The sequence below is a fragment of the Pelophylax lessonae genome, assembly GCF_965119305.1.
Source record: "Pelophylax lessonae genome assembly, chromosome: 2".
NCBI lineage: Eukaryota > Metazoa > Chordata > Amphibia > Anura > Ranidae > Pelophylax > Pelophylax lessonae.
Genome location: NC_138769.1, coordinates 393,871,705 through 393,886,376, shown reverse-complemented (window position 1 = coordinate 393,886,376; position 14,672 = coordinate 393,871,705). Strand labels below are relative to the sequence as shown.

The following is a 14,672-nucleotide window of genomic DNA, read 5'->3' as shown; positions in this document are numbered from 1 at the left end:
GTGCTACACTTATATTGTATGAAACCTATCAGAGAGAGAGCCTAGGTGGACTGTTCTAGTACCAGGAATTTGTTTAATATAATTAGAGAACAGACGTGTAGACTTTTTCTGTATAATCCTTATCATGTTCACTTGGATAATGGCTGTATCGTCTATGGTTGTAGGAATATGCCATGGTAAAGAAAACAAAAACCTTACTAGCAATGTCCTGGCCAGGTTTCTAATTCATAATATATTTTTCAACAGCTTCCCACTGGCTTTGGCACAGCTGCCAATGTCAGAATTGGAATGGCTTTAGGAGCGGGAGACATTGAACAAGCCAAAAAGTCTACTAAAGTTGTTCTTTATTGCACAGGTATCTTGTTTCTGTGAACATGACTCTCTGTTCTTATTTTCTCAGGTCTCTACATGTATACTCTCAATTTTTGTGTTTGTTCTTGTATATCACATGACCATAGTTGCAATAAAAAACTATGGATGAGCACTATGTAGTGCGCAGCTATGCCACTCTTTCCACCCCCTCCCCCCCTGCAAAATGTAAGATGAAAGGGCCTTGCAGCCATTACTTGCTAACACCACTAGAGACTGAACCATTAGGCACTATCTAACCAGCTACCTTATAACTATAGTACTGCCTTCAGGCCTTGTTGACTGCTTTGAAATTCACAGACGGATACTGGGCCCCAATGTTTAGCCAGCTGAAGAGTAAGGACTTAAGAGTGCCCCATAACAGTTGCTACCCGGAGACCTTTCCCCCTTTGCTTAGTTAAAGTAGTACCCCTTAGGAAACACTGCACCATATCTCAGCTAATCCCCCACAGTTCACTCAAAACCGAAGTACTAATAGTATCATTCATTTGCATTTAATGTTTAGTGCTGATTCCTGTATTTATGTCAGTTAGTTCCACAGAACATGATCTTAGTCCCTTATATGATTATTAATTATTACTCTGTCTACCAGACTGGGTTAAAATTTGCCCTCTGTGTGCTCATTTATGTTCTACTGGCATTTATACTAAACTTGCATCAATAGATGAAGTGCATTTATCACTAAACGATGTGTATCTAGCCTCTGATAGTAACCCACAGCCAGTTAAAAGGTATTTTACCTTTGCACCTTTATTCCTACTTGTAGTGACTTTTATCTAGCCAGGTGTACCAGAGGGACTGAGGGTGTTCTTGAAGTTGAAGCGCAGAAGAGAGAACCCAAAATTACCAAGTGGCTCCTTCGGGGACAAGTTACATGTAAGGGCTTTTCCAGGATGCCTCTGTTCTACAAGCAAGTCATCAAGGCAAAAAGCTAAAGACCGCTAAGATGGATCCTGCTGTTGCAATCCAGTGGTGTGAGGAGGAAAATGACTGTGTGGTAATTGATATCTTCAGAGAAGCCTAGACTGAGGAACAGATCCACCAAGCTGTGAAGACACTAGTTCCTGATTAGAAGGTGTGCATGCTGGACCTAAAACCAGATCAAGGGACCTCCCACACTCACATATTTCTAGAGTGGAGGGGGGGATCCCTGCCTGCTTGCAAGGGGCTAGTCTACAGCTAATTTGAGAAGATGAGGCCCTCCTGTTCCAGCTGAATGTGCCAGACAACAACCCAGAAAATTAGGATCATGCATCTCCGACAGAAGATGCCCTTACCAGCACCTGTAGGCATGATAAAGCCGGAATTCTTTGCAGCCTTGGGAGATTTCATGGTGAAGTGCCAAGAGAATAACTCAACATACACTGGCCCGGGTACCAAAAACTGAGAGCCTTTTCCAGGTCAGTGTCTGCTAATGAGGACAGTTTTGAGGAATGGTTGGAACAAGCATTAGATGAATGGGACATTCCTGAAACCCAGAGAATTACTGATGGTTTAAGGGGGCCAGCCTCTGAAGCCATCCGCAACCTGAAACTTGGCAAACAAGACTGTTCTAATCATAACTACTTGAATATCCTGCAGGATTTGTTCAGGAGAGCAGAAAAGGCTTTAACCTTCTTTATCAGTTCAAACATACCTGCCAAAATGAGGGGGGAAATCTCTCTGGTTATATGAAGCATCTTGACAAGATAATACATCAGATATTGCTAAGGAAAGGCATAGATCACAGATTAGTAGAAGAGGTCCAGGTGCAACAAGTTTTAATGTGGATCTCAGCCCTTAGATTCTTTTATGATCCAGCTGAAAACTTGGAGATGGTGGAATCATGAAGTACCCTGAATTAGCCAGGAAGGTACGGGAAAAAGCAGAAAAGCCTGAATCCAGAACCTGTCACTGAGATCAGACTGTTTACTGCAGCCACAGGTAACCCAGTAACAGAACTGAAAACCCAGAGGTTGAAAATGATTAAGACGATGACACTGCTGGCAGCCAAGATCACCACTTCACCTGGCAAGAATGTCTCAGAGCCCAAGTAGACTTTAAACTCTGCAGTTGTTCCTGCAGAGTGTAACGCTCCTGCGTTTTTATATGGTGTGGATTTTCAGCTGCAGAAATAGTTCCACGTCAGCAGTCATGTAAGAGATATGCTGAGATACCATTCCCAACCTCAATGACTCATCATGTGTGGAAGGTCTTATTTCAGCCAGTAAATACACACAATTAGCAAGCTGGTTCTTAGAGTGACTTTATGCATGTGGTAACACAATGATGAAGGTTGAGGGATAGGTTGAGTGATAGACACTTGAAGGTGAGACAGTAGCAGATGGATGCAGGAAGGTTTAGCAATGTTGTATGATAGCAGATGATAGAATAGCAGGTGGACATACAAAAGAGATCAACCCAGTGCAGAAAAGTAGCAGTAGTCTCAAGAGCTAGCAATCTAGTTTATGCAGATGTGATAAACAGTCTCTACTATGCAGAGCTAGATAGTGTAAGCTTAGTATAAGTTTATAGAGAATTCCCCTGTGGGGTACTTAGCACTATTAGCGATACAGCCGAAGGGTGGTTCAGGAGAGGCGGATGATCCAGTAGCGGGATACAGGGATCAGCGCAGCGAGGTTCCGTCAGCGAAGTAAGCTTGCAAGCATGGAAGCTTCAAGCAAGGTTAGCATCCAGATAAGGGTGTTTGAACGAACACATGTGAGTGAGAACCGACGCCTTAAATAGCCATCTAGTCCGGCGCTGAGTGATGACAGCTCCAGTCTTAAAGGTGTATGCGCACCTTTCCAAAAGTAAATGGTAGGGCGCATACACTTGTGGAAAGTGTAATTTAGGGTACCAAAGGTACCGGAACATTACAATACCCCCCCCTTAAGGCCTGCTCCTGAAGGCCTCTGGAGCTGGTTTGTCTGGGTATCTCGCATGAAAATTGCGGATTAATCTAGGGGCATGTATGTCAGAGGTGTTTAGCCAGGTGTCGTCTTGGGGCCCATAGTTCTTCCATCTAACCAAGTACTGAAGTCTTCTTCTGTAGATACGAGAATCCAGAATCTCTTTTATCTCGTATTCTTCTCCACCTTCAACTTGTACAGGAGGGGGAGGTGGAATATTAGGCCTTATTCCTTGGTCCGGAACATGGGGTTTTAGTAGCGACACATGGAAAATGGGATGGATTTTTAGGTCCATTAGCAATGTAAGCTGCACTGCAGCCTTTCCAATAAGTTTCTTGATTGGGAAAGGTCCCAAGAACAGAGGTCCAAGCTTTTTGCTAGGGATCTTCAGTCTCAAGTTTTTTGTTGAGAGCCAAATGAGGTCCCCGATAGTATACTGTGGAGAAGGTCTTCTACGAAGATCATAATACTTCTTTTGTTGACTGTGAGCGTGTGCAATGGTAGTATTTAGTAAACCCAGAGAATCCTTTATTTGGGAAAGATAGTCTGAGGCTACTGGGTTATTTGAAGGAAGGATGCGTGGAGGGAGAATAGAGGGATGGAACCCATAGTTCAAGTAGAACGGACTCTGCTTGGTTGTACTGTGAGTTGCGTTGTTGTAGGCAAATTCTGCCAGGGGGAGAAGATCCAACCAATCATCCTGTTGGTAAGAAGTGTAACAACGTAAATACTGCTCGATGCATTGGTTGATAGAGATGTATAGAACTGTTCGCCGGCGAACAGTTCCCGGCGAACTTCGCATGTTCGCGTTCGCCGCTGCGGGCGAACATATGCGATGTTCGGTCCGCCCCCCATAATACATCATTGAGGCAAACTTTGACCCTGAACCTCACAGTCAGCAGACACATTTCCAGCCAATCAGCATACCTCCCTCCCACACCCTCCCACCTCCTATAAATAAGCAAGGGCAGCATCCATCTTAGATCATTCTGAAGCAGTGTGTGTAGTGAGAGTAGGGAGAGAGCTGCTGCTGCTGCTGCTGCTGTTAAGCTAGGGACAGTTAGTCAGTGTTCCTGGTCTTGCAGTGTTCTTGGTCCACTACTGCTGTAAGGACAGCACCCCAAAAAGCCCTTCTAAGGGCTGGTATTTGTGTAATTTTTATATATATATATATATATATATATATATTGTAACAGGAAGTCAGCTAAATCTGGGAATGTAGTCACAGGAAGGAGATACATTTCCACCTGATTTAGAAAGTCCATTAATTAATTTAGGGTGTTGGCTACAGAGCTAGCCAGCAGGAAGTTGAAAGGCCTTCACCTGTTCAGAATGAGGGAGTTAAGGCTCTATAATTTGTTCAGAGAAATTCCTATTGTTTGCTGCCTCCAGAAGCTGTGTCCTGAAGCCATGTGGGCTGGGAGCAGGAGGACAGTCAGCGTGTGCCTCCCGACAGGATGTGTGGGCCTGGGAGAAGACCCCCCGGAGTGATGTGTGCCCGGGACGGTAACCAAGGGTGAATACGTCTCAAAGGTGAGAAGACGAACTGTTGATGTGAAGCTATTATAAAAGGACTATTAAGTGTCCGCTGTAGGACAAGGAAGTCTGCCCGACGGTAGGTTGGAGACAGACACTTAGGCAGGTTCCAGTTGTGAGAAGGTAGCCGCCCACAGAGGCAAGGATTTATTTTCTGTTTTATTTTATTTTGGATGTTTTGCTGCATACAGCCTGGTGAAGAAAACACCATTTAATAAACCACACTGTTTGTTTGCAAGCACTTGTCGGCTACCTCTCTGGGAAAACGCACCCCCCAAGGGGTCATCCACGCCTACCACCGAGCTAATCCCTTACATATGGTGGAGGTATGCAGTGGGCAGAAGCGAAGATCCCTGCAAGGAAGTGCAAATGTTTGATGAACTTTGTCTGGTGCATGAGATTGCACAATCTATGTGTGCAGGAGAGAAGATCCTGACAGAAAAAAAAAAAAAAAGTGTTTTAAAGAGACAGGGGTCTCAAAATTTTTTGATGAACTTTGTTGTGTCTGGTGCAAGTGACTGCACAAACTGTGTGCGCAGGAAAAGAGATCCTGCAAGAGAGAGAAAAACTACATGTGTTGAAGAGACAGTGGTCTGAAAATTGTTTGCTGGACTGTGAAAAATTTGTTTGTGGAGTTATTGAAGATGGGGCGGTCCAAACGCCTGAAAAATGCAAAGATAGATGAAATGAGAGACCGGATTCTATGGATGGAGGGGATGTTGCCGTCTGAACCAGCCCCATCCATGCCTAAAGAGAGTCTACTAAAGAGGAAGGTTGTTGTCCCTAGCAACACTGATGAAACTGCTATGGAGACGCAGTGTGCTCAGATGAAAAGTAAACTCAAAATGGAGGAGATGTTGAAACATCTGATTATATCAAATGCAGCTCAACAGCAAGCAAATGCAGCTCAACAGCAGGCAAATGCGGATTTTCAGCAGAGCTTTGCAGCTCAACAAAAGGCTCATCAAGAGAGCATGGCAGGCTGGAAACAGAGACGCCAGCAGCCAATGGAGGCCATCGGTTTGGAGGAAACCGAGTATGTGTGCAGGGCTGAGTTGGATGCCTTGCAACGGAAAATGGAAGAAAAGGAACAAGCCTTGGAATTGCTTAAAATGGAGCATAGAAACTTGCAGGAAACAAATGAACTACTCAAGTCTCATGTGTCACAGTGGGAAGAATCCACTGCTCTTCTTTTGGTCGAGTTGCAAAAACGCAGAGAGACTATAATGGAGAAAGATACCATCCTCATGGAAAAGGAAAGTGAAATTCAGACTTTGCAGAAGCAAAGTATGGCTGATATGTTGGAGTTGCGTAATCAGCTGGAAAAAAGTCTTCAGTTTTTGGGAGCTACAAAAATAGACCTGCAGGAGTCGCAGGAACAGAATGTTGCTCTGGAAGCGACATTGTCTCTCAGCGACAAAGAGAAAAGTGAAAGAGAGGCTAAATTACTGAGTACTGTGTATGAGCTCACTACTTTAAGCAATGTGGTAGATGAATGGCGTGCGGACTGTGAAAGTTGGAAAGGGGAAGCCCAACGTGTCCAGCAGCAGTTAAAGGAGAAAGAAGCCTGTGTGGCAGAATTACATTCTTATTCCCAGATGCTAGCCAATGAGGTGAAGGCTCTTATGCAGGGAAAAGAAGATTGTGAACATAAGAGGGAAAAAGTAGAGGCACAGCTTCTGGAATCGCAAGTCAAGGTGTCAGAAGGTGACCGATTGTGTGCTAAGCTGTCAGAGAAGGCAAACCGACTGCAGGTTGAGTTGGACAATGTTACAAATCAGCTTTCTCAAGCAGACAGCAAATCTAGAGAAATTGCGGAAGATTTTTCTATCTTGGAATCGCAGCTGCAAGACACGCAGGAACTCTTACAGGAAGAGAGGTGTCAAAGGCTGAGTTTTAGCACAAAGCTCAAACAAATGGAAGATGAGAAAAATGGCTTCCTGGAACAATTAAAAGAGGAGGCGGAAGCAAAGAAAAACCTATCAGAGCAAGTCGCAACATTGCAAGCTCAGATAGCGGTTATGAAAAAACGCATGGAAGAAAGCGTTGGTTCATTACAGTGTGTTGAAGATGTGAAAAAGAAGTTTGATCAGATGCTTGGTGAAGAGAAGAATGTGTCTGCAAAATATGCAGAAGAACGCGCACGTGCAGAAACGGAGGTGCGTGATAACGAGAGCAAAGCCCTGTTCTTGGCTCGCTCTTTGGAGGAAGCTCTAGAGTGTAAGGCTGAACTAGAAAGTGTTAAACAGCTGCGTACAGAAATGGAAGAATTGATCAGCTCCAAGGATGATGTTGTGAAAAGCGTTCAGGAGCTAGAAAAGTCTAAGCGAGCCTTAGAACAGCAACTAGAAGAGATGAAGATTCCGTTGCAGGAACTGGAAGAGGAATTCCAGGCAACAGAGGATCTGTCCCAAAGAGGGGATAGTGTGCCTGATGCAGTTTTTAAAAGGATCAGTGTTTTGGGGTCTGTCCTGAGTGAGCCTCAGAAATGTGACGACATGTGGCTTGAATCACCCCTTTGGAATAAACCGTTCCTTCAAAAACTTCAAGCATTGGAAAATGTATCATTAGAGCTTCAGCAAACAAAGGAGCTGAGTAAGAAATGTGGTGATTTCTCAGTTCAGGCTGAAAACCTAGTGGAGAAAACGAAGGCTGTTGGTGAAAACGTGAAGCAAATGAATAAGTGCCTTTCAGGGAGTGTTTCCAAAATGGAACTGGTGAAAGACGGGTGGCAGAAGTTTGATCGTGATCTTGAGATGCATTCCATGTGGAATTCAGATAGAGAAAAAGAACTAGGTGACCTTGAGCGGTCAAATAGTTCAGCAGAAAGTGCATTGAAGAAACCTGTAAAAGAATGTGTTGCAGTTCCATGCTTCTTCACTGATGCAGAGAGGAGGTCTATAATGGATACCACCCAGATCGCTGGGTTCAACTGTGTTGTTGCCTTTGACCCCTATGTTGGTGGAAGGAAAGTTGATGATGTTCTGGTTGGCTACTTCTGTGAAGAGTTTGGCAAGAAATATAAACTGAATATCAAATCAAATAGTAGGCCTTTACTGCGACTCGCTCAGGAGGGCGAAAAGTTTAAGAAGTTGATGAGTGCAAATGCTTCAGATCTGCCTATGAATATGAAATGTTTGAATGATATTGATATCTCTGGGAAAAGGAACAGGGGTCACTTTGAAGAAATGTGTGACAGCCTGTTGTCTCAATTGGAAAATCCTCTGCACAGCGTCTTAGAGCAAGCAAAGCTCAAGAAGGAAGATCATTCCCTTTTACAACAAAAAGTCAATGATTGTGTACAGCTGTATGGAGAGGCAACTCAAGTCACAGAGGGATGTCAAGAGTCCCTACTTGGAACAAAGCTTAGTGAAGCAAAGGTTCTCAAAGTTTTGTGGAAAACATTTATGGATTGCAGAGAGAGGCGTCTTAAGAATGTTGAAGACATTAAGACTAGCCCAATTGAGTTGCCTATGGATCACGGTCCTCCGTGGTGGATTGGACAGACGGTTATGAGGGACAAGCTGTCTGACATTTATGAGAAAGCTGTCAATGAAGATGACAGAAACGAGAAGGAGCGAAATGATGCCAAAAATGCAGTTGAAGAATGTGTATATGAGATGAGAGACAAACTGTGTGGCATTTATGAGAAATCCGTCAATGAAGATGACAAAACAGTTTCATCCGGAAGCTTGAGGATAATAGGAGGCTTATCAGTGAGTCAGCAGTGCTTGACACATGCGTGCCTGGAAATCTGTGTCCCAACCCTAGGGTTGAAACAAGAGGGGGGGTATGTAACAGGAAGTCAGCTAAATCTGGGAATGTAGTCACAGGAAGGAGATACATTTCCACCTGATTTAGAAAGTCCATTAATTAATTTAGGGTGTTGGCTACAGAGCTAGCCAGCAGGAAGTTGAAAGGCCTTCACCTGTTCAGAATGAGGGAGTTAAGGCTCTATAATTTGTTCAGAGAAATTCCTATTGTTTGCTGCCTCCAGAAGCTGTGTCCTGAAGCCATGTGGGCTGGGAGCAGGAGGACAGTCAGCGTGTGCCTCCCGACAGGATGTGTGGGCCTGGGAGAAGACCCCCCGGAGTGATGTGTGCCCGGGACGGTAACCAAGGGTGAATACGTCTCAAAGGTGAGAAGACGAACTGTTGATGTGAAGCTATTATAAAAGGACTATTAAGTGTCCGCTGTAGGACAAGGAAGTCTGCCCGACGGTAGGTTGGAGACAGACACTTAGGCAGGTTCCAGTTGTGAGAAGGTAGCCGCCCACAGAGGCAAGGATTTATTTTCTGTTTTATTTTATTTTGGATGTTTTGCTGCATACAGCCTGGTGAAGAAAACACCATTTAATAAACCACACTGTTTGTTTGCAAGCACTTGTCGGCTACCTCTCTGGGAAAACGCACCCCCCAAGGGGTCATCCACGCCTACCACCGAGCTAATCCCTTACAATATATATATATATATATATATCGTCCCCAAAAGCCCTTTTAAGGGCTGGTAATTGAGTTGTTTCTTCTTATATATATATATATCTATCTATCTAGTGTCCCCAAAAGCCCTTTTAAGGGCTGGTAATTGAGGTTTTTTTTTTTTATTTATATATATACATATATATATATTTAGCGTCCCCAAAAGCCCTTTTAAGGGCTGTTAAGGTAATAGAGTTTTTTCTATATATATATATATATATATATATATATATATATATATATATATTGTACACTGTGACTGCAGTTGCCTGCCCGCTGTGTGTGAGAGGCCACAGACCTACCACAGACTGTACTGTGTGCACACCACACTCATTTCGGGTGGCACAGGCACAGTACCTGGCATTTTAAAAAATATTTTTTTTTTTCCCTCTGTCATAATTGCAGTGAGTGCTGTGTCAGGTCCACAGAGTGCACTGTACCCACTGCAGTGCACTGCCCACCACTGATATATATACGGTGGCACAGCATCTTGTTGCAATAAATTGAAAAAAAAAAATATTTTTTATTATTGCAGTTGCCTGGGCTGCCAGTGACTGTCAGGTCCACAGAGTGTACTGTGCCCACTGCAGTGCCACTGTGTGCCCACCTACCACTCATATATAAGGTGGCACAGCAGCTTGCAAAGTAAAAAAATATATATTTTTTTTATAATTGCAGTTGCCTGGGTGCCAGTGACTGTCAGGTCCACAGAGAGTGTACTGTGCCACTGCCCACCCACCACTGATATATAAGGTGGCACAGCAGCTTGCAAAGTAAAAAAAAATATATATATTTTTTAAATTGCAGTTGCCTGGGTGCCAGTGACTGCTGTCAGGTCCACAGAGAGTGTACTGTGCCACTGCCCACCCACCACTGATATATAAGGTGCCACAGCAGCTTGCAAAGTAAAAAAATATATATATATTTTTTAAATTGCAGTTGCCTGGGTGCCAGTGACTGCTGTCAGGTCCACAGAGAGTGTACTGTGCCACTGCCCACCCACCACTGATATATAAGGTGGCACAGCAGCTTGCAAAGTAAAAAAAAATATATATATTTTTTAAATTGCAGTTGCCTGGGTGCCAGTGACTGCTGTCAGGTCCACAGAGAGTGTACTGTGCCACTGCCCACCCACCACTGATATATAAGGTGGCACAGCAGCTTGCACTCATAGTACAACAGTAACAACACATTAAAAAAAATGACAGGCAGAGGCAGGCCACCCCGCAAGGGCCGTCGTGGTCGTGGTGCTGTGATTTCCTTAGGCCCTAGAATAATGCCCAGTGTTCAGAGGCAACCACAGACCCTGAACTCAAAAAATTCTGAGGCCATAGTTGACTGGCTTACACAGGACACCCAATCATCTACAGCTTCTGCTCGGAACCTTAATGTACCATCCTCCTCCAGCTCAGCTTCGGGCACCTCTCAATTTACCACTCGCCAGCCTGCCGGCACCACCACCAACACTAGCACCACAGCCGCTTCACTTGATCCATCAGAGGAGTTATTTTCACATCAGTTGGAAGAAATAAGTGATGCGCAACTATTAGTGCCAGAGGATGTAGATAACGGGGATATGTCTCAGTCAGGCAGCATTATACACATGGACGTACATTGTGATGATGATGATGATGTTGTACCTGCTGCTGCTGCCTTTGCTGAGTTGTCAAGTGAAGCGGCTGATGATGACGATGTGTCTGTGGATGTCACCTGGGTGCCTGCTCGAAGAGCAGAAGAAGAGGGGGAAAGTTCAGATGGGGAGACAGAGAGGAGGAGGAGACGAGTTGGAAGCAGGGGGAGGATGTCATCGCAAGGAGCTAGTGGCGCAGTCAGACAGCATGTAGATTCGGCACCCGGGGTCAGCCAGACAGCACGCCAATCAACGCAAGCTGTTGCCACCACCAGAATGCCGTCCTTGCAAAGCTCAGCAATGTGGCATTTTTTTTGTGTGTCTGCCTCTGATATCAGCGATGCCATTTGTAACCTGTGCCAAAAGAAACTGAGTCGTGGGAAGTCCAACACCCACCTAGGTACAACTGCTTTGCGAAGGCACATGATCTCACATCACAAACGCCTATGGGATCAACACATGAGTAAAAGCAGCACACAAACTGAAAGCCACCATCCTCCTCCTGGTCCAGCATCTTCAGCCACGTCAACCACTGCTGTCCTCCATGCCCCCTATCAACAACCCGCCCCTCCGCCTCTCACCTTCAGCAGTTCCTGCTCACCTGCCCACAGTCAGGTGTCTGTCAAGGAAATGTTTGAGCGTAAGAAGCCAATCTCACAGAGTCACCCCCTTGCCCGGCGTCTGACAGCTGGCTTGTCGGAACTCTTAGCCCGCCAGCTTTTACCATACAAGCTGGTGGAGTCTGAGGCCTTCAAAAAATTTGTCGCTATTGGGACACCGCAGTGGAAGGTACCCGGCCGAAATTATTTTTCACAAAAGGCAATCCCCAACCTGTACTCTATTGTGGAAAAGGAAATCATGTCCCGTCTGGCACACAGTGTTGGGGCAAGGATCCATCTGACCACTGATAGCTGGTCTGCAAAGCACGGTCAGGGCAGGTATATAACTTACACTGCGCATTGGGTAAACCTGCTGGCGGCTGCCAAGCATGGAATGCGTGGCTCTGCTGCAGAGGAGTTGGTGACACCGCCACGACTTGCAGGCAGGCCTGCTGCCACCTCCTCTACTCCTCCTACTCCATCCTCTTTGCTAACCTCCTCGGCTGAGTCCTCTTCTGCTGTTGCGTCTTGCTCCACACCAACTGCACCCCCCCAGCTCGCCAGGGGCTATTCCACATGCCGGATACGACAGTGTCACGCTGTCTTGGGGTTGACTTGCCTGAAAGCAGAGAGTCACACCGGACCAGCACTACTGTCCGCCCTGAACGCACAGGTGGATCAGTGGCTGACCCCGCACCAACTGGAGATCGGCAAAGTGGTGTGTGACAACGGCAGCAATTTGTTGGCGGCATTGAATTTGGGCAAGTTGACACATGTGCCGTGCATGGCACATGTGTTGAATCTGATTGTGCAACGTTTTGTGCAGAAGTACCCAGGCTTACAGGACGTCCTCAAGCAGGCCAGGAAGGTGTGTGAGCATTTCAGGCGTTCCTACACGGCCATGGCGCACTTTGCAGATATTCAGCGGCGAAACAACATGCCATTGAGGCGCTTGATTTGCGACAGCCCGACATGTTGGAATTCAACACTGCTAATGTTCGACCGCCTGCTCCAACAAGAAAAAGCGGTCAACGAGTATTTGTATGACCGGGGTGCTAGGACAGCCTCTGCGGAGCTGGGTATTTTTTTGCCACGTTACTGGACGCTCATGCGCAATGCCTGTAGGCTCATGCGTCCTTTTGAGGAGGTGACAAACCTAGTGAGTCGCACCGAAGGCACCATCAGCGACATCATCCCATATGTTTTTTTCCTGAAGCGTGCCCTGCGAAGAGTGCTGGATCAGGCCGTAGATGAGCGTGAAGAGGAAGAGGAAGAGTTGTGGTCACCATCACCACCACCAGAAACAGCCTTACCATCGATTGCTGGACCTGCGGCAACACTGGAAGAGGAGTGTGAGGAAGAGGAGTCAGAGGAGGAATGTGGCTTTGAGGAGGAGGAACACCAATCACAGCAGGCATCCCAGGGTGCTCGTTGTCACCTATCTGGTACCCGTGGTGTTGTACGTGGCTGGGGGGAAGAACACACCTTCAATGACATCAGTGAGGATGAGGAATTGGACATGAGTAGCTCGGCATCCAACCTTGTGCAAATGGGGTCTTTCATGCTGTCATGCCTGTTGAGGGACCCTCGTATAAAAAGGCTGAAGGAGAACGACCTGTACTGGGTGGCCACGCTACTAGACCCCCGGTATAAGCAGAAAGTCTGTGATATGTTACCCAATTACCGGCAGTCGCAAAGGATGCAGCAGCTACAAAATAAGTTAAAAAGTATGCCTTACACAGCATATAAGGGTGATGTCACAGCACAACGGGAATCCAACAGGGGAAGAGGTGAAAGTAATCCTCCTCCTACCACCACAACCACGCCGGCAAGGACAGGACGCTTTACAGACGTCTTGTTGATGGAGGACATGCAGAGCTTTTTTAGTCCTATGCATCGCCACAGCCCTTCGGGGTCCACCCTCAGAGAACGACTCGACCGACAGGTAGCAGACTACCTTGCCTTAACTGCAGATATCGACACTCTGAGGAGCGATGAACCCCTTGACTACTGGGTGTGCAGGCTTGACCTGTGGCCTGAGCTATCCCAATTTGCAATTGAACTTCTGGCCTGCCCCGCTTCAAGTGTGCTGTCAGAAAGGACCTTCAGCGCAGCAGGAGGTATTGTCACTGAGAAGAGAAGTCGCCTAGGTCAAAAAAGTCTTGATTACCTCACGTTTATTAAGATGAATGAGGCATGGATCCCGAAGGGACTGACAGTGGGGGATGCATTTGACTAACAAAGGCCTGGTGATGACTGAGATGCCTTGGCCTAAAAATGGTCCACACGCTGCTGTATATAATATATAAAGTCTCCGCCACCAACTACGGTTCAAGCCGCAATGTTTTAGTGCACTTTTTGCCTTAAAACCTCAATTTTTCAGGCCGCTGCTACAGCAGCGGCTGCAACAATACCTGCTTTTTCATGCATGTGTACATGCCTAATTTTTCTGGCCTCTGGTGCTACACTGTGGCTGCAAAAAAACAAAAAACAAAAAAAAAGGCACATACATGTGTCAATTCCCCTTCGTGATCGTTACCTTGTCGTGGTGAAGGGGCTTGCGTATCACAATGAAGCGATCACTTCTAGGATTGTGTTGGCACACCCCAGATGAAAAGGTCCTTGCTTCATTGTGTACAGACCAAAAGCGATCCGCAGGATAATTTTTCATAGAAAAAACATTCATTTTCTTTCATTCTTTCTGCGGAGCTGGGTATTTTTTGGCCGCGTTACTGAATGCTCATGAACAATGGCTGTAGGCTCATGCGTCCTTTTGCGGAGGTGACAACCCTGGTGGTCAGTCGAACCCAAGGCAACATCATCGACCTCATCCCATATGCGTTTTTTCTGGAGCGTGCCCTGCGAAGAGTACTGGATCAGGCTGTAGATGAGCATGAAGAGGAAGTTGTGGTCCCCATCACCACCAGAAGCAGCCTTGTCGTTGTCAATTGCTGGACCTGTGGCAACGCAGAGAGAGGAGTCTGAAGAAGAGAAGTCAGAGGAGGAAGGTGGCTTTGAGGAGGTGGAATACCAGCCACAGCAGGCGTCCCAGGGGGCTTGTTGTCACCTTTCGGGGACCCTTGGTGTTGTACGTGGCTGGGTGGAGGAAGAGACCTTCAATGATGTCAGTGAGGACAAGGAACGGGACATGGCTAGCTTGGTATCCAAC

The 14,672-nt window shown here is 46.1% G+C and overlaps 1 protein-coding gene across 1 annotated transcript in view; it reads left to right on the top strand.

Moving 5' to 3' along the window:
- LOC309548128 (multidrug and toxin extrusion protein 2-like) overlaps positions 1 to 14,672 on the top strand; it is a gene marked incomplete at both ends in the record, with an annotated part of 383,785 nt that overhangs the window by 271,897 nt on the left and 97,216 nt on the right. The window contains one exon of the mRNA XM_082248093.1: positions 247 to 355. Coding sequence (XP_082104219.1) covers positions 247 to 355 — 109 coding nt within the window. The remainder of the gene's footprint in view (positions 1 to 246; positions 356 to 14,672) is intronic.